Genomic DNA, 19,725 nt, shown 5'->3' with positions numbered 1-19,725 from the left:
TCCTGGCCGGGCGCGGTGGCTCACGCCTGTAATCCCAGCACTTTGGGAGACCAGGGCCGGTGGATCACGAGGTCAGGAGATCGAGACCATCCTGGCTAACACGGTGAAACGCCATCTCTACTAAAAATGCAAAAACTTAGCCACGAGTGGCAGTGGGCGCCTGTAGTCCCAGCTACTTGGGAGGCTGAGGCAGGAGAATGGCGTGAACCTGGGAGGCGGAGCTTGCAGTGAGCTGAGATTGTGCTACTGCACTCCAGCCTGGGCGACTGAGCGAGACTCAGTCTCAAAAAAAAAAAAAAAAAAAAAAAGTCCTGGATTCTGATACTGCTCCATGCTGAGCCTCAATGTCTCTGTCTGTAAGTGGGGAATAGCTGGGGAATTAAGGTAGCCAGGGTGGTGGACTGACAGTCACTGAGGCGGTCACCACACAGCTAATATGTGTCAAGCCCTTTTTGCAGTCAGGGAGCAGTGGCCCCATTGTATGTGTGTGTGTGTGTACTGGAGCAGGGGATCTCCGCACCCCCATGTCCTAATAAGAAAACTAAGACTTCACATGGAAAGGCAGGGTACGGTGGCTCATGCCTGTCATCGCAGCCCTTCGGGAGGCCAAGGCAGGTGGATCACTTGAGGCCAGGAGTTCAAGACCAGCCTGGCCAACATGGTGACACCTCATCTCTACTAAAAATACAAAAAAATTAACCAGGCACGGTGGCACACACCTGTAATCCCAGCTACCCAGGAGGCTGAGGCAGGAGGATCGCTTGAACCCATGAGGTGGAGTCTGCAGTAAGCTGAAATTAAGACACTGCACTCCAGCCTGGGCAACAGAACGAGAGAGAGATGCTGTCTCAAAAAAAAAAAAAAAAAATTAATTCCCAGCAGGGAGGGCCAGGGCACCTGTCAGAGTCAACAGGGGTTGGAATGCCTTGAAGTGGATCTTGTAAGGGGTGGAGGAATTAAGTGGGGGGTGAATTTCAATATTTTGCCAACCTGAGCAACTGTACAGGTACAACCAGGTGTTGGGGGTCACAGGAAAAGCACTTTGCTCAAGGTGAGTGTTCAGTGAGTTTTGTTTTCCACAGGAGCCGCCCGGGGGGCTCCTCAGGCTGACCCCAAACCCTGGCTAGCCAGGATGAGGTATCTCCGGCACCTGCGGCGCAATGCCACCCTCATTCTGGCCATCGTCGCTTTGACTCTCCTCCTCCTCTTCAGTCTGCAACTGTCACCACCCACCCGCAAGGTCCAGGAGCAGCCACCGGCGACCCCCGAGGCCCTGGCCTGGCCCACTCCACCCACCCACCCAGCCCGGGCCCCGTGCCAGGCCAACACCTCTATGGCCAACCACTCGGACTTCGCCAAGCAGCCGAAGAATGTCCAGGACTTCCTGCTGTACAAACACTGCCGCGACTTTCCCCTGCTGCAGGATGTGCCCCCTTCTAAGTGCTCGCAGCCGGTTTTCCTGCTGCTGGTGATCAAGTCCTCCCCCACCAACTATGAGCGCCGCCAGCTGCTGCGGCGCACGTGGGGCCGCGAGCGCAAGGTGCAGGGTTTGCAGCTGCGCCTCCTCTTCCTGGTGGGCACAGCCTCCAACCCACACCAGGCCCGCAAGGTCAACCGGCTGCTGCAGCTGGAGGCACAGACTCACGGAGACATCCTGCAGTGGGACTTCCACGACTCCTTCTTCAACCTCACGCTCAAGCAGGTGCGCTGGGTTGGGGTCACCTGATCAGGGCCACCTATCCTTCTTGTCCAAATTGCCACCCACTCCTGAGGGACCCAGGGGACCAGAAGCCCTCATCAGTCCATCACAGCCCATTCTGCCCCTCCGCTGTCCTCACTAGCCTCGTGGTGACCCCAAATCGTCTTCTTCCCAGGGAGGCTGGGGGGAAGGGTAGAGGAGCTACGTTACTAGCACAGAGCTCAAGCCTGATGATGCGGGTTCGAATCCAAGTTCTGCCTCTTACTTGTTGTTCGACCTTGGAGGAGTCCATTCACCTCTCTGTGCCTCAGTTTTCTCACCTGGAAAATGGGATGTGAATGAGTCCCACCCACCTCTGAGGGCTGCTGTGAGGTTTACGGGAGATGGCATTTATAAGGCACCCAGACCAGTGCTGGATGTCCAGCTCATCTTGGCAATGACAGAGACACATCTCCTTGTTTATTTTTATGTTTATTTATTTATTTTTTTAATGGAGTCTTGCTCTGTTGCCCAGGCTGGAGTGCAGTGGTGTGATCTGGGTGCACTGCAACCTCCGCCTCCTGGTTTCAAACAATCCTCCTGCCTCAGCCTCCCAAGTAGCTGGGATTACAGGCACTCGCCACCACGCCCAGCTAATTTTTGTATTTTTAGTAGACTGGGTTTCACCATGTTGGCCAGGGTAATCTCGAACTTCTGACCTCAAGCGATCTTCCCACCTCAGCCTCCCGAAGTCCTGGGATTACAGGCGTGAGCCACTGCGCCCAGCCAACATCTCCTTGTTTATTTGTTCTGGTTCTGTCTCCCAATGAGGCTGGGGGCTGTGTCTGTTTCACTCACTGCTGTGTCCCTAGTGCCTAGAATAGATTCAGGTGAACAACAGGTGCTCAGTCGAGACCTTTTTGATGGACAAGAACCCATGAGAGGTAGCTGGGCATGGTGGCTCACGCCTGTAATCCCAGCACTGTCGGAGGCTGAGGAGGGAGGATTGCTTGAGCCCAAGAGTTTCAGGCCAGCCTGAGCTACATAGCAAGACTTCGTCTTTTTTTTTTTTAATTTTAATTAATTAATTTTTATGTTTTTAAATTAATTAATTATTATTTTTTTTTTTTGAGATGGAGTCTGGCTCTGTTGCCCAGGCTGGAGTGCAGTGGTGCGATCTCGGCTCACTGCAACCTCCACCTCCCAGGTTCAAGTGATTCTCCTGCCTCAGCCTCCTGAGTAGCTGGGATTACAGGTGCATGCCACTATGTCCAGCTAATTTTTTTGTACTTTTTAGCAGAGACGAGGTTTCATCATGTTGGCCAGGCTGGTCTGAAACTCCTGACCTAAGCTCATCCACACTGCATTGGCCTCCCAAAGTGCTGGGATTACAGGCATGACCCACCGTGCACAGCCTCGTCTCTTTCTTAATAAAAGAACCCAGGAGAGGTGAGAAAATCCCGCCCATCTGCAGATGAGGAAATGGAGGGACTCCAAGGACCCCTCCTAGGTCCTCGAGTAGAGCAAGACAAGTAGAGAAAACATTTGCAAGGAGGAACAGGGAACTCTGCAGGTTCCTGCTCGTAGGAGGTACAGGCAGGCCTGGGTTCAAGGCCTCTGGTAGCCGTTTCTCTGCGGGTGACCTTACTGTAGTTTTCTCTGGAGAGCCTCTGTTCCCTCGTCTGTAAATAAGATTGAGGACCACTTCTGCCTCCTAACGGTGAATTCAGGATTCAAGGTAGGTAAGCACTAAGCACAGCGCCCAGCAACAAGCAGATACCCAGCCCATGTAGGTTACCATAGGGGAAACTGAGGCTGAGGTGGGTAGGGGCCACAGCCTCTCAACGTGCTGTGTTCTGAAAACACAAAAGTGGCCGGGCACAGTGGCTCATGCCTATAATCCCAGTACTTTGGGAGGCCGAGGTGGGCGGATCACTTGAGGCCAGGAGTTCGAAACCAGCTTCTCGGGAGGCTGAGGCAGGAGGATTGCTTGAACCCTGGAGGCGGAGTTTGCAGTGAGCCAACATCCTACCACAGCACTCCAGCCTGGTTGACAGAGTGAGACTCTGTCTCAAAAAAACAACCCGCAAAAGTCTGTGATAAACGTCAACTTGACAAATATGAACCTAGCACCCGTGAAGCGCTGGCACTATGCTGGGTGCTGAGGGAGATGGCATGAATAGAAAGAAAGAGACACAGACCCAAGTAGGGAAGCGCAGTGTTTGCTGGGAGAGGTGGATGTTAACAATCACACGGGCAGGGCACGGTGGCTCACGCCTATAATCCCAGCACTTTGGGAGGCCAAGGCAGGTGGATCACCTGAGGTCAGGAGTTCAAGACCAGCCTGACCAACATGGTGAAACCCCATCTCTACTAAATACAAAAAGTCGGCCAGGCATGGTGGCGCATGCCTGTAATCCCAGCTGCTTGGGAGGCTGAGGCAAGAAAATTGCTTGAACCCAGAGGGTGGAGGTTGCGGTGAGCCGAGATTGTACCACTGCACTCCAGCCTGGGCAACAAGAGCGAAAACTCCATCTAAAAAAAAATAATAATAATAAATTAATTACACAAGGATGGTGGATCATGCTTGTAATCTCAGCACTTTGGGAGGCTGAAGTGGGAGGATCCTTTGAGGCCTGGAGTGTAAGATCAGCCTGGGCAGCATAGCAAGATCCCATCTCTAAAAAAATATATATTTTTTAATTAGCCAGGAGTAGTGGCATGTGTCTGTAGTCCCAGTTACTTGGGAGGCTGAGGTGGGAGGATCACTTCAGCCTAGAAATTCAAGGCTGCAATGAACTATGATCGTACCACTACACTCTAACCTGGGCAATAGAGTAAGACCCTGTCTCAGAAACAAACAAACAAAATTCACACAAATGATGATTTAACAACAGGGCTTGGCCAGGCAGAGTTGGAAGGAATAGCAATAAATGTAAATGTAACAGTTTTCCAGCATTTCTTGGTGCTTCATGGAGCATGGTCTCCACGGATTCCCCAACACTCCTAGAGGCACATGATAAGGCCTGTTTAGAGAGTTGGAAACTAAGGCACAGAGAGGGTTTCCCAAGTAACCCCACAGGGCAGGGCTTCAAACCCAGGCCAGATTGTGGACACTCTCTTTCCTGGGCTCACTGGACTGGAGTGGCCAACAGAGACCCAAGGCCAATTTCTCCAGCCCTCAAGCAAGCATGCCCTGCCCACCCTGCCTGCAGGTGCTGTTCTTACAGTGGCAGGAGACAAGGTGCACCAACGCCAGCTTCATGCTCAACGGGGATGATGACGTCTTTGCACACACAGACAACATGGTCTCCTACCTGCAGGACCATGACCCTGGCCGCCACCTCTTTGTGGGGCAACTGATCCAAAACGTGGGCCCCATCCGGGCTTTGTGGAGCAAGTACTATGTGCCGAAGGTGGTAACTCAGAATGAGTGGTACCCACCCTACTGTGCCGGTGGTGGCTTCCTGCTGTCCCGCTTCACTGCCGCTGCCGTGCGCCGTGCCGCTTCTGTCTTGGACCTCTTCCCTATTGATGATGTCTTCCTGGGTATGTGTCTGGAGCTCGAGGGACTGAAGCCTACCTCCCACAGCGGCATCCGCACGGTTGGTGTGCGTGCCCCATCGCAACACCTGTCCTCCTTTGACCCCTGCTTCTACCGAGACCTGCTGCTGGTGCACCGCTTCCTGCCTTATGAGATGCTGCTCATGTGGGATGCGCTGAACCAGCCCAACCTCACCTGCAGCAAACAGACACGGATCTACTGAGTCAGCATCAGGGTCCCCAGCCTCTGGGCTCCTATTTCCATAGGAAGGGGTGACACTTTCCTCCCAGGAAGCTGAGACCTTTGTGGTCTGAGCATAGGTGAGTGCCAGGGAATGTTTGATGAGTGAATATTCTGGCTGGTGAACTCCTATACATCCTTCAAAACCCACCTGGTACTGTTCAGCATCCTCTCTGGATGGCTGGAGGGACTCCAGAAAATATCCGTCTTCTTTTTATGGCAGCTAATGGCAGAATTGCCTCTGCTAGGGTTCCAACTGTGGATGCATCCATCCCATTTGAGTCAGAGTCCTACTTCCCTGCTCTGACCTAGTCACAGATGGGATGCTAAGCAGTGTACCTGCAGTGGTTTAATGGTGGATAAGCTCCATCTACAGTTCCAGGCCAGCCATAAACTCCTGTGTCCACATAGAGCTGATGTGAGAAATATCTTTCAGCCCAGGAGAGAGGGGTCCTGATCTCAACCCTTTCCTGGGTCTCAGACAACTCAGAAGATTTGGGGGATGCCAGAGAGGTGCTGAAATAGGACCACCCCCTGCTTACTTGTGGGATCAAATGCTGTAATGGTGGAGGTGTGGGCAGAGGAGGGAGGCAAGTGTCCTTTGAAGGTTTTGGGAGCTCAGAGTTTCTGGGGTCCCCATTGGGAGCCCCCATCCCTGTGTTCTCCAAGAATTCAGAGAAAAGCACTGGGGCTGGAAGGATCTTTAATGGGCCCAAGGCCAACAGGCACATGCCCCACTACTGCCTGGAGAATGGAGAGATTCAGGTCCTCCAGCGGCCCCCCTGCCCAGTATGTTTTACAGATTACAGGGGACGAGTGAGCCAGTGACCCCCTGGAGCCCCCAGCTTCAGGCCTCAGTGTCTGCCACTCAAGCTTCACAGGCATTGCGATGGAGCATCCTTGGGGAATTGTCGGGAAAAGAAAGAGAGATCAGACTGTTACTGTGTCTATATAGAAAGAAGTAGGCATAAGAGACTCCATCTTGTTCTGTATTTGAGATGCTATTAATCTGTGACCCTACCCCCAACCTTGTCCTTGCAAGAGACGTGCTGTGGTGACTCAAGGTTTAACGGATTTGGGGCTGTGCAGGGTGTGCTTTGTTAAACAAGTGCCTGAAGGCAGTATGCTTGTGAAAAGTCATCACCATTCTGTTAATCTCAAGTACCCAGGGACACATACACTGCAGAAGGTCGCAGGGACCTCTGCCTGGGAAAGCTAGGTATTGTCCAAGGTTTCTTCCCATGTGATAGTCTGAAATTGGCCTCGTGGGAAGGGAAAGACCTAATCGTCCCCCAGCCTGACACCCGTGAAGGGTCTGTGCTGAGGAGCACTAGTATAAGAGGAAAGAAGGCCTCTTGGCAGTTGAGATAGAGAAAAGCATCTGTCTCCTGCCCGTCCCTAGGCAATGGAACATCTCGGTGTAAAACCCAATTGTATGTTCTGTTTACTGAGAAAGGAGAAAACTGCCTTAGGGCAATGCTGCTCTTTATGCACTAAAAAGGTTTATGGAGATGTTTGCATATGCATATCAAGGCACAGCACTTTTCCTTAAACTTATTCATATGACAGAGATCTTTATTCACATGTCTTTTTTTTTTTTTTTGAGACGGAGTCTTGCTCTGTCGCCTAGGCTGGAGTGTAGTGGCCGGATCTCAGCTCACTGCAAGCTCCGCCTCCCGGGTTTACGCCATTCTCCTGCCTCAGCCTCCCGAGTAGCTGGGACTACAGGCGTCTGCCACCTTGCCCGGCTAGTTTTTTGTATTTTTTAGTAGAGACGGGGTTTCACTGGGTTAGCCAGGATGGTCTCGATCTCCTGACCTTGTGATCCGCCCGTCTCGGCCCCCCAAAGTGCTGGGATTACAGGCTTGAGCCACCGTGCCCGGCCATTCACATGTCTTACTGCTGACCTTCTCCCTACAATGATCCTATTATCCTGCCACTTCCCTTTTTCTAAGATGGTAAAGATAATGATCAATAAATACTGAGGGAACTCAGAGACCGGTGCCGGCGCGGGTCCCCTGGGCCCACTTTTTCTTTCTCTATACTTTGTCTCTGTGTCTCATTTCTTTTCTCAAGTCTCTTGTTCCACCTAATGAGAAACGCCCACAGGTGTGGAGGGGTAGGCCACCCCTTCAGGAAATAAAAAGTTTTGTGAAGACTTGGAGATTTTTTTTTTAAAGCAAATTTATAAGTTTCAACAGACAAGTCCACATTCATCCCTAAAAGTCTCGTTTTCCAGTGGAAAATATACACTGGTAAAAAACAGGGCATGGGGCTGTGGTTCAGGGCTGTAATTCTAGCACATTGGGAGACCAAAGTGGGAGGATCACTTGAGCCCAGGAGTTCCGGATCCTGTCTCTGCACAAAATAAAAAATTACTCGGGCGTGGTGGTGCTCACATGCCTGTAGTCCCAGCTATACTTGGGAGGCTCAGGTGAGAGGATCGCTTGAGCCCAGGAGTTGGAGGCTGCGGTGAGCCATGATTGCGCCCCTGTATTCCAACCTGGACAGCAACAAGAAAACAAAAACATAAAATGGGACGTGGGTGAGGCAAAAGCTGCAGCAATTTCTGTCAGGCAGATCTGACCTTATCCTACCCACCCCCTGCTCAGATACCCTTCATAGCTCCCTATTGCTTTCAACTCATATCCCCAAAGACAGATTCTTTTTTTTTTAATTTAAGATGGATTCTCGTTCTGTTGCCCAGGCTGGAGTGTAGTGGTATGATAGCTCACTGCAACCTCCGCCTCCCAGATTCAAGCAATTCTCCTGCCTCAGCCTCCCAAGTAGCTGAGATTACAGGTTACAGGCATATGCCACCATGCCCAGCTAATTTTTGTATTTTTGATAGAGATGGGGTTTCACCATGTTGCCCAGGCTGGTCTCAAACTCCTGACCTCAAGTGATCCACCTGCCTTGGCCTCCCAAAGGTGCTGGGATTACGGGCGTGAGCCACAGTGCCTGGCCAGCCAAAGATAGATTCTTGCTTCCAGCTTGTCAGCAGACTCAGGAGTGGGAGGTACAGGGAGAGCTGTTCTTAGCTGGATTGGACACTGGGTCCACCTTGGCCTCCCACTTCCAGCAAGGTCCCCTCTGAATCCCATCCCAGCCACCAGCAGTCTCCCTCTCCTTACCAGGCTTGCCTTCCCTGGTTGGAACCTCGGATCTACTGCCCTCTCTAGCTCATCCTTTCCTCCCCTCAAGTATTGATTGTGCACCTACTGTGTGCCACATGCCTTGCCCTGTACTCCTCCTCCCTCCTGTGGGAAGGGTCAGTGGACACAGACTCACCTTATAGCGAGGAAACAAACCTGAAAATGATCAAATGGGAAGTTCCTGGGAGCAATAAAAGCTTTGAGCAGAATATTTTTAAAATTTTACTTTTATTTTATTTTATTTTATTTTATTTATTTTTGAGACTGAATCTCGCTCTGTTGCCCAGGCTGGAGTGTAGCGGTGCAATCTCAGCTCACTGCAACCTCCGCCTCCTGAGTTCAAGCGATTCTCATGCCTCAGCCTCCCAAGTTGCTGGGATTACAAGCATGCACCACCACGCCTGGCTAATTTTTGTATTTGTAGTACAGACAGGGTTTCACCATGTTGTCCAAGCTGGTCTCGAACTCCTGGCCTCAAGGGATCCACCTGCCTCGGCCTCCCAAAGTGTTGGGATTACAGGCATAAGCCACTATACACCAGCCTGAGCAGAATTTAAATGGGGTGATAGGGCCAAACACAGTGACTCATGCCTATAATTCCAGGGCTTTGGGAGGCCGAGGTGGGAGGATCACCTGGGAGCCCAGGAGTTTGAGACCAGCCTGGGCAACATAGCAAGACCCTGTCTCTACAGAAAAAATTAGCCCAGTGTGGTAGTGCCCACCTATGGTCCCAGCTACTCGGAAAGCTGAGGTGGGAGGATCACTTGAGCCTGGGAGGTTGAGGTTGCAGTGAGCCAGGACCATGCCACTGCACTCCAGCCTGGGTGGGAGGGAGACCTTGTTTCAAAAATAAAATGAGGCTGGGCATGGTGGCTCACGCCTGTAATACCAGCAGTTTGGGAGGCTGAGGTGGGCGGGTCATCTGAAGTCAGGAGTTCAAGACCAGCCTAGACAACATAGCGAAACCCTGCCTCGACTAAAAATACAAAAATTAGCAGGGTGTGGTGGCTCATGCCTGTGATCCCAGCTACTTGAGAGGCTGAGGCAGGAGAATCGCTTGAACCTGGAAGACGGAGTTTTCAGTGAGCTGAGATTGAGCCACTACACTCCAGCCTGGGTGACAGAGTGAGACTCAATCTCAAAAAAATTAATAAGTAGGCTGGCCATGGTGGCTCACACCTGTAACCCCAGCACTTTGGGGGGCTAAGGCGGGTAGATCACGAGATCAAGAGATAGAGACCTTTCTGGCCAACATGGTGAAACCTCGTCTCTACTAAAACTAGGAAAATTAGCCGGGCGTAGTGGTGTGTGCTTATAGTCCCAGCTACTCAGGAGGCTGAAGGCAAAAGAATCACTTGAACCTGGGAGGCGGAGGTTGCAGTGAGCCAAGATCGTGCCACTGCACTCCAGCCTGGGTGACTGAGTTAGACTCAGTCTCAAAAAAAAAAAAAAAAAAAAAAAAAGATGGTTAAAAATGGCTGCTGTGGGGACTGGAGGGAATTGGAAGGCTGAGACATCATCCAAGCAGGACAATCAGGCCTGGATGAGATGGGGCTGCAGGTCTTTCTAACAGGCACATCTGACCTCATTCTGTCCCTGCTCAGACACCCTCTGTGGCTCCCTATTGCCCTCGGGGGAGAGTCCCAGCTCCTCTGCTCCACGGGATTGAGTAGTGTCTGGCAAGAATTCACGTCCACCCAGAACCTCAGAATATGGGCTTACTTGGAAATAGAGTCTTTGTAGACAGAGATGAGGTTATCATGGATTAGGGTGGACCCTGAATCCAATGACTGGGCCAGGTGCAGTGGCTCACGCCTGTAATCTCAACGCTTTGGGAGGCCGAGGTGGGTGGATCACCTGAGTTCAGGAGTTCAAGACCAGTCTGGCCAACATGGTGAGACCCCGTCTCTACTACAAATGCAAAAATTAGCCGGGTGTGGTGATGGGCGCCTGTAATCCCAGCTACCTTGGAGGCTGAAGTGGATCACTTGAGCCCAGGAGTTGGAGGCTTCAGTGAGCTATGATTGTGCCACTGCACTCCAACCTGGGCAACATAGTGAGACCCTGTCTGAAAAAAAAAAGACCAGTGTGTTTTGTGATGATCATTTTCAGACATTTGTTTTGTGTCTAATGTCTGCCATTCTAAGTCCTCAATGCTAAGGACTCCCATGGGCCTTGGTGGAGACCTCGGCTCAAGTCCTGCACCTAACCCTTCCCTCCCTGGGTGACCTTGGCAAGCAGCCCTCACCCTGGGCCTCAGTTTCCCCACTTTGCGTCGCAATGCCTCTCTAGTTATTAAGCTCCTGGAAGTGCCGGTGGGTCTGTGGCTGCTGGGGGACAAGCCCACACAGGGACTGACTGAGGCTTGTCCCTTTTTCTAGAGAAAATGCAGGAAGCTGCTTTGGGTGGTTTATTTACTAGGAGACAGCAAGAAGGGGTGTTACACATGCAGGGAGCGGAGCGTCTGGGGTGCCTCTGGAGTAAAGACATTTGGCTCTCAGCGTCCAGCATCTGTGAAAGTGGGGATCCTCCAAGCCCGGGCTAGGGTGTGATTTATTCTGTAGTTGACTCCACAGGCTGCAGGTGGCATTGGTCTGGGGTAGAGAGTGAGCACCCCATCCCAGGAGGTAATCAAAGGCTTGCAGACACGAGACTTTATGGTGCTGTGTGGCCTCAGGAGCTCACCAGACTAGACCCTCTGGGCCTCAGGCCACTCTGAGGCTGCACCCAAGGAGGAATCAGTAGGGACAGAGGGTCAGCAGGTCTTGTTGGGTACACCCACTGAGGCAACAGTAGCGTGCAGGGTTGGTGGCAGCTGCACGGTGGTGGCGGTGATGGTGAGAAGTCTGGGGCAGGGGCTGCAGGCCAGGTCCCAGCACAGGGTTACTGTCGGTCACCAGCCCATGGAGCAGATGTCGTCTCTCCAGCCACTGCAGCAACTCACCTGGGGACAGAGTGAAACTCAACTGGAACAGAAACGACAGAGGACACGCCACCCCGTGCTGCATGTGCACGAATGCACACATCCCACTGAGTGACCCACCAAACGTGCATCATGCATGCAAATAAAAAGTGAGTATTGGCCGGGCGCAGTGGTTTACACCTGTAATCCCAGCACTTTGGGAGGCCAAGGTGGGTGGATCACAAGGTCAGGAGTTCAAGACCATCCTGGCTAACATGGTAAAACCCCATCTCTACAAAAAAAAAAAAATACAAAAACTTAGCTGGTCGTGGTGGCAGGCGCCTGTAGTCCCAGCTACTCGGGAGGCTGAGGCAGGAGAATGGCATGAACCCAGGAGGAGGAGCTTGCAGTGAGCTGAGATCCCGCCACTGTACTCCAGCCTGGGCAACAGAGCGAGACTCCGTCTCAAAAAAAAAAAAAAAAAAGTGAGCACTGGCCGGGCGCAGTGGCTCACGCCTGTAATCCCAACACTTTGGGAGGCCGAGGTAGGCAGATCACTTGAAGTCAGGAGTTTGAGATCAGCCTGGCCAACATGGTGAAAACCTGTCTCTACTAAAAAATACAAAAATTAGTCAGGTGTGGTGGCGGGCGCCTGTAATCCCAGCTACTTGGGAGGCTGAGGTGGGAGAATCACTTGAACCCAGGAGGTGGAGGTTGCAGGGAGCTGGGATCGTGCCATTGCACTCCAGCCTAAGCGACAAGAATGAAACTCTGTCTCAAAAAAAAAAAGCACTTATTAAGCACCTACTGTACACCAGGCACCTGGTTAATCCTCTCATCCACTCAACTCATGTCCACACTCACATACCCAGCTGCGTGCGTCCCCATATGCCACCTGAGTGCTCCAAGCCCTGCCCAGGGAGTGTCGGGGGTCTTGGAGCTACAGATGGTGTCAGTTTCCCCAACAGGTCCGAGGGTCCATGAGGCACCCAGAGCAGGTCAGAGACCCACCCACAGACTCCTCATGGCACAGAGACGTGCAGGGGTGTGCATGTGTCTGTGGGTCCACCTCCTGGTCACCCACGCATGTGTGGTGGACCCACAGACACACACACACCCCTACGTGGACACACCCTTGCAGACCCCCTCTCCTGGATCCCTAACGCCCCAAGTGGAGTGGCACACAGAGGTATGTGGACACACGTTAACACATCTGCACAAACTCGTCTTCTATACCGGCACCAGGGCCAGGACTAGGGTACGGAGAGGGAAGCATGAAGCCATCAGGATATTTTTTTGAGGCCAGGCACCGTGGCTCACACCTGTCATCCCAGCATTTTGGGAAGCCTAGGTGGGTGCGTTGCTTGAGCCCAGGAGTTCATGACCATCCTGGGCAACACAGCGAAACCTCGTCTCTGCAGAAAATACAAAAATTAGCCAGGCGTGGTGGTGCGTGCCTGTAGTCCCAGCTACTTGGGAGGCTGAGGTGGGAGGATCACTTGAGCCTGGGAAGGCAAGGCTGCAGTGACCTGAGATCATGCCACTGCACTCCAGCTTGGGTGAGAGAGCAAGACTGTCTCAAAAGAAAAAGAAAAAAAAAAGGACTTATGAAAATTTAGAGGATTGTTTACCCCCTACCCAATCTGCGGTTTACAATGGACACCAGTGGTTCTCAAACCAGGGTGATTTTGTTTCCAGGGGATACTTGTCTGGAGACAGTTTTGGATGGCACAACTTGGGTGGGGTGTGAGGCTATTCATGGCATTAAGGGGCAGAAGACAAAAATGTTATCTAACACCCTACAATATACAGGACGGCCCCTCTACCATACACATCCCCAAATGTCAGCGTCAGCTTTTTTTTTTTTTTGAAATGGAGTCTTGCTCTAGCGCCAGGCTGGAGTGCAGTGGCATGATCTTGGCTCACTGCAACCTCCACCTCCCGGGTTCAAGTGATTGTCCTGCCTCAGCCTCCTGAGTAGCTGGGACTACAGGCACGTGCCACAATTCCCAGGTAATTTTTGTATTTTTAGCAGAGACGGAGTTTCACCATGTTGGCCAGGATGACCTCAATCTCTTGACCTCATGTTCTGCCCACCTGGGTCTCCCAAAATGCTGGGATTACAGGCGTGAGCCACTGCACCCAGCCAGCATTAGTTTTTTTTAAATAAAATAGAGATGGGGTCTCTTTTGAACCCCTGGGTTCAAGTGACTTCCCTGCCTCAGCCTTCCAAAGTGTTGGGATTACAGATGTGAGGTCGGGAGTTCAAGACCAGCCTGACCAACATGGAGAGACCCCTTCTCTACTAAAAGCACAAAATTAGCCAGGCGTGGTGGCACGTGCCTATATAATCCCTACTACTCGGGAGACTGAAGCAGGAGAATCGTTTGAACCCGGGAGGCAGAGGTTGTGGTGAGCCGAGATCGTGCCATTGCACTCCAGCCTGGGCAACAAGATCGAAATTCTGTCTCAGAAAAACAAAACAAAACAAAACAAAACAAACAAAAAGAACTTTGTGGCCAGGCCTTGTAATTCAAGCCTTTGGGAGGCTAAGGCGACCAGACTGCCTGAGCTCAGGAGTTTGAGACCAGCCTAGGCAACATGGTGAAACCCCTATCGCTACTAACAATAGAAAAATTAGCCAAACATGGTGACATGTGCCTATAGTCCCAGCTACTCAGGAGGCTGAGGTGGGTGGATTGCTTGAGCCTGGGAGGCAGAGGTTGCAGTGAGCCGAGATCACGCCACTACACTCCAGCCTGGGTGATAGAGCAAGACCCTGTCTCAAAATATAATAATAATAACAATAATAATAATAATAATAATTTTTCTTTTTTTGAGATAAGGGTCTCTGTCTCAGGCTGAGTCTCATATTGCCCAGGTTGGTCTCAAACTCCTGGCCTCAAGTGATCCTCCCTCCTCTGCCTCCTGAGTAGTGGGGATTACAGGTGTGAGCCACCATGTCCAGCAAGGTAAGTATTTTAATGCAATACTTTTAAAATCAAATTTAAAATACTTGTAAAAAGGCCAGGCACGGTGGCTCACTTTTGTAATCCCAACACTTTGGGAGGCCAAGGTAGGGCAGATCACTTAGGGTCAGGAGTTCAAGACCAGCCTGGCCATCAGAGTGAAACCTTGTCTCTACTAAAAATACAAAAACTAGGCCGGGTGCCGTGGCTCATGCCTATAATCCCAGCACTTTGGGAAGCTGAGGCAGGCAGATCACTTGAGGTCAGGAGTTCAAGACCAGCCTGGCCAACATGGTGAAACCTCATCTTTACTAAAAATACAAAAAAATCAGCGGGGCATGGTGGTGGGTGGCCTGGGCAGTGGTCTGTAATCCCAGCTACTCAGGAGGCTGAGGCAGGAGAATTGCTTGAACTCAGGAGGCGGAGGTTGCAGTGAGCTAAGATCATAGCACTGCACTCCAGCCCGGATCACAGAGCGAGATTCCATCTCAAACAAACAAACAAAATACAAAAATTAGCCCGGTGTGATGGTGCATACCTGCAGTCCCAGCTACTCAGGAGGCTGAGGCAGGAGAATGGCGTGAACCCGGGAGGCGGAGCTTGCAGTGAGCTGAGATCCGGCCACTGCACTCCAGCCTGGGCGACAGAGTCGAGACTCGGTCTCAAAAAATAAAAAATAAATTAAAAAAAAATAATAAAATAAAATAATTGTAAAAAGCAATACTTTAACAAAGCAATACTTTTAAATATCTTTAAGGCTGGACACAGTGACTCATGTCCCTAATCCCAACACTTTGGAAGGTCAAGGTGGGAGGATTATTTGAGCTCAGGAGTTTGAGACCAGCCTGGGCAACAGAGTGAGACTCCCTCTCTACAAAAAAGAAAAAAAAATTAGCTGGGCGTAGTGGCAGCATCTGTATCCCAGCTACTCCGAGGCTGAGGCAAGAAGATTGTTTGAGCCCAGGAGGTTGAGCCTGCAGTGAGCCAAGATCACACCACTGCACTCCAGCCTGGGCGACAGAGTGAGACCCTGTCTCGAAAAACAAACAAACAAAGCAAAATTAAGGCAAAAATTCATGAAGATCAAAATATAGAAATTTTAAGACAGGATCTCATCGTGTACTTGCAAGAGCCTACCTCTCCTGCCTCACATTGTTTCTGGCCCCTCAGGGGACTCATGCTCCAGGGACTTTCTTTCTTTCTTCTTCTTTTTTTTTTTTTTTTTTTTTTGAGATGGAGTTTCACCCTGTCGCCCAGGCTGGAGTGCAATGGCATGATCTCAGCCCACTGCAACCTCCGCCTTCCTGGTTCAAGCGATTCTCCTGCCTTGGCCTCCCAAGTAGCTGGGATTACAGATGTACACCATTACGCCCAGCTAATTTTTTTTTTTTCATTATTTTTAGTAGAGATGGGGTTTCACCATGTTGGCCAGGCTGGTCTGGAACTCCTGACCTCAGGGGATCCGCCTGCCTCAGCCTCCCAAAGTGGTGGGATTACAGGCACGAGCCACTGCGCCTGGCTAATGGCCCCGGGGACTTTCACACGCGGGTTCACACACACCGCAGTGGGGATCCATGACCTGTGCACGCAGCCAGCAGGTGAGCCCTGGGCACACGCATGCAAGCCTACCCACCTGCCCTGCACGTGTGCACCTGCGCCTGCGTGCACCTGCGCCTGCGTGCACCTGCCCCACCTCAGCTTCCCAGAGCGCTGCCCCTGCCCGTCCCCACTCACGGTCGCCTCCTGCTGCAGGCCTCCTGGCCTCCGTGGACCAGCGGGGGCCCCCGCACACGCGCACCAGCGCGCGCACGAAGTGGTGGCCGCACAACTTCTCAGGCATCTCTGGGGTGGGCGCGGGGCCCAACGCGAACACCAGGGCAGGGCCCAGCAGCACCAGCGCCCAGGCAGGCAGACGGGTGTCCATGGCGGTGGGTGGCGCCTAGGCCAAGCGGGGACCCCCTTTATAGGCGCCTGGGACGCCCCAGCTGGGGACCTTGGAGAAGGGACAGAACATTCTTCTGGACCGCCCAGGAAGAAGGTCAAGGGTGGGGTTAGTGCCAGGGCCTTTCTCCCAGGGCCAGGGCCTTGGATGTATTTCTCCCAGAGGGAGCACTGGGCAATGAGTCTTTCTTTTTTCTTTTTTTTTTTTTCTTCTTTTTTTTTTTTCTTCTGAGATGGAATCTGGCTCTGTTGCCCAAGTTGGAGTGCAGTGACTTGATCTCAGCTCACTGCAACTTCTGACACCCGGGTTCAAGAGATTCTCCTGCCTCAGCCTCCTAAATAGCTGGGATTACAGGTGCACACCACCATGCCCGGCTAATTTTTTTTTTTTTTTTTTTTTTTTTTTTTTAGTAGAGACTGGGGTTTGCCATGTTGTCCAGGCTGGTCTCCAACTCCTGACCTCAAGCAATCCGTCTGACTTGGCCTCCCAAAGTGCTGGGATTACAGGCATGAGCTGTGCCTGGATCATTATTACTTTTATTATTATTATTGAGACAAAGTCTTGCTCTGTCACCCAGGCTGGAGTGCAGTGACGTGGTTCAAGTGATTCTCCCACCTCAGCCTCCCAAGTAACTGGGGTGACAGGCGTGAGCCACCATGCCCAGGCGCCTATTTTTATTTTTTATTTTTGAGATGAGGTCTTGCTCTGTCACTCTGGCTGGAGTACAGTGGCGTGATATGGGCTCACTGCCACCTCCCTGTCCCTGACTCAAGCAATTCTCCTGCCTCAGCCTCCTGAGTAGCTGGGACTACAGGCCCATGCCACCACACCCGGCTAATTTTTTGTATTTTTTTGTAGAGATGGGGTTTCGCCATGTTACCCAGGCTGGTCTCAAACTCCTGGACTCAAGTCATCTTCCCGCCTCGGCCTCCCAAAGTCCTGGGAGAGGTGAGAGCCACCACACCAGGCTATTTATTCATTTTTGACATAAGGTCTCTCTGGGTTGGACTGTAATGGCAGGATCATAACTCACTGTAACCTCGTTCCCCTGGGCTCAAGCCATCCTTCAGCCTCTGCCTCCTGAGTAGTTGGGACTACAGGCCTGCAATACAATGCCCGGCTAATTGTTAAATTTTTTAATTTTTATTTTTATCTTTTTTTTTTTTTTTTTTTTTTTTTTAGACAGAGTCTCGCTCTGTTTCCCAGGCTGGAGTGCAGTGGCGTGATCTCAGCTCATTGCAAGCTCTGCCTCCCAGGTTCACACCATTCTCCTACCTCAGCCTCCTAAGTAACTGGGACTACAGGCACCTGCCACCACGCTCAGCTAACTTTTTTTTTTTTTTTTTTTTTGAGACGGAGTCTGGTTCTGTCGCCCAGGCTGGAGTGCAGTGGTGTAATCTCGGCTCACTGCAAGCTCCGCCTCCCGGGTTCACGCCATTCTCCTGACTCAGCCTCCTGAGTAGCTGGAATTACAGGCGCCCACCATCACGCCCAGCTAATTTTTCTATTTTTAGTAGAGACGGGGTTTCCCCGTGTTAGCCAGGATGGTCTCGATCTCCTGACCTTCTGATCCGTCCGCCTCGGCCTCCCAAAGTGCTGGGATTACAGGCGTGACCCACCGCGCCCCGCGCTTTTTTGTATTTTTAGTAGAGATGGGGTTTCACCGTGTTAGCCAGGATGGTCTGGATCTCCTGACCTCATGATCCGCCCACCTTGGCTGCCCACCTCGGCCTTCCAAAGTGCTGGGATTGCAAGTGTGAGCCACCGCGCCCGGTCTATTTTTACCTTTTTAGACAGAGTCTTGCTCTCCCAGGCTGCAGAGTCCAGCCACTCCCAGGCTGGAGAGCAGTGGTGCGATCTCGACTCACTGCAACCTTTGCCTCCTGGGTTCAAGCGATTCTCCTGCCTCAGCCTCCTGAGTAGCTGGAATTACAGGCACCCACCACCACTCCCGGCTAATTTTTGTATTTTTAGCAGAGACGGGGTTTCACCGTGTTGGCCAGGCTGGTCTCAAACTCCTGACCTCAAGTGATACACCCGCCTCAGCCTCCCAAAGTGCTGGGATTAAGGTGTGAACCACCACGCCCGGCCATTTTTAATTTTTTAATTGTAGAGGCAGGGGTCTTGCTATGTTGCCCAGGCTCATCTAGAACTCAAGTGGTCCTCCCTACTCAGCCATCCAAAATGCTGGGATTACAGGTGTGAGGCACCACACACAGCCAAGTCTTCGCTATTGTCTTAACCATTTTAAAGAGATGAAATAGATCTGAAAAGTAATAATCTTGCATTTTCTGGGGGGTAGGGGGGAAGACAGCGGGCATCTTCCAAGACCAGCAATGTTCAGAATTTTGTTTCTATTACTGTACAAATAAGAAAACTGAGGCACACAGGCCAGACACAGTGGCTCATACCTGTAATCCAAGCACTTTGGGAAGATGGGGCAAGTGGATCACTTGAGGTCAGGAGTTCGAGACCTGCCTGTCCAATATGGTGAAACCCTGTCTCTACTAAAAATAAAAAATTAAGGCCAGGCGCGGCGGCTCAAGCCTGTAATCCCAGCACTTTGGGAGGCCGAGACGGGCGGATCACAAGGTCAGGAGATCGAGACCATCCTGGCTAACATGGTGAAACCCCGTCTCTACTAAAAATACAAAAAAATTAGCCAGGCGTGATGGTGGGTGCCTGTAGTCCCAGCTACTCGGGAGGCTGAGGCAGGAGAATGGCGTAAACCCAGGAGGCGGAGCTTGCAGTGAGCTGAGATCCGGCCACTGCACTCCAGCCTGGGCGACAGAGTGAGACTCCGTCTCAAAAAAAAAAAAAAAAAAAAAAAAAAATAGGTGTGGTGGTGCATGCCTATAATCCCAGCTACTCGGGAGGCTGAGGCAGGAGAATCGCTTGAACCCAGGAGGCGGAGATTGCAGTGAGTCGAGATCGCACTGATACACACCAGCCTGGGGGACAGAGACTCTGTCTCTTCACTAGAAAAAAAGAAAGAGTCCGGGCGCGGTGGCTCACGCCTGTAATCCCAGCACTTTGGGAGGCTGAGGCAGGCGGATCACAGGGTCAGGAGATGGAGACCATCCTGACGAACACGGTGAAACCCCGTATCTACTAAAAATGCAAAAAAATTAGCCGGGCGTGATGGCGGTGCCTGTAGTCCCAGCTACCCGAGAGGCTGAGGCAGGAGAATGGTGTGAACCCGAGAAGGTGGAGGTTGCAGTGAGCCGATATCGCGCCACTGCACTCCAGCCTGGGTGACAGAGCCAGACTTTGTCTCAAAAAAAAAAAAAAAAAA

The 19,725-nt window shown here is 51.7% G+C and overlaps 2 protein-coding genes across 2 annotated transcripts; one reads left to right on the top strand and one right to left on the bottom strand.

The window, feature by feature from the left end:
• Positions 1–887: 887 nt before the first annotated feature.
• B3GNT3 (UDP-GlcNAc:betaGal beta-1,3-N-acetylglucosaminyltransferase 3) lies at positions 888–7,580 on the top strand. The gene is made up of 2 exons (XM_007995747.3): positions 888–1,702; positions 4,894–7,580. The coding sequence occupies exons 1-2, from the start codon at positions 1,133–1,135 to the stop codon at positions 5,443–5,445; spliced, it is 1,122 nt and encodes a 373-aa protein (XP_007993938.3). The 5' UTR covers positions 888–1,132; the 3' UTR covers positions 5,446–7,580.
• Positions 7,581–11,012: 3,432 nt separating this feature from the next.
• On the bottom strand, positions 11,013–16,737 carry INSL3 (insulin like 3). The gene is made up of 2 exons (XM_007995748.3): positions 16,223–16,737; positions 11,013–11,561 (listed from the first exon to the last, which is right to left on the bottom strand). Exons 1-2 carry the CDS (start codon positions 16,410–16,412, stop codon positions 11,356–11,358), a joined length of 396 nt encoding a protein of 131 aa, XP_007993939.1. The 5' UTR covers positions 16,413–16,737; the 3' UTR covers positions 11,013–11,355.
• Between the last annotated feature and the right edge of the window lie 2,988 nt (positions 16,738–19,725).

The sequence above is a fragment of the Chlorocebus sabaeus genome, chromosome 6 (assembly GCF_047675955.1).
Source record: "Chlorocebus sabaeus isolate Y175 chromosome 6, mChlSab1.0.hap1, whole genome shotgun sequence".
NCBI classification, from domain to species: Eukaryota; Metazoa; Chordata; class Mammalia; order Primates; family Cercopithecidae; genus Chlorocebus; species Chlorocebus sabaeus.
The sequence above is the reverse complement of the archived record's forward strand: the minus strand, read 5'-3'. Positions and strand labels throughout refer to the sequence as shown.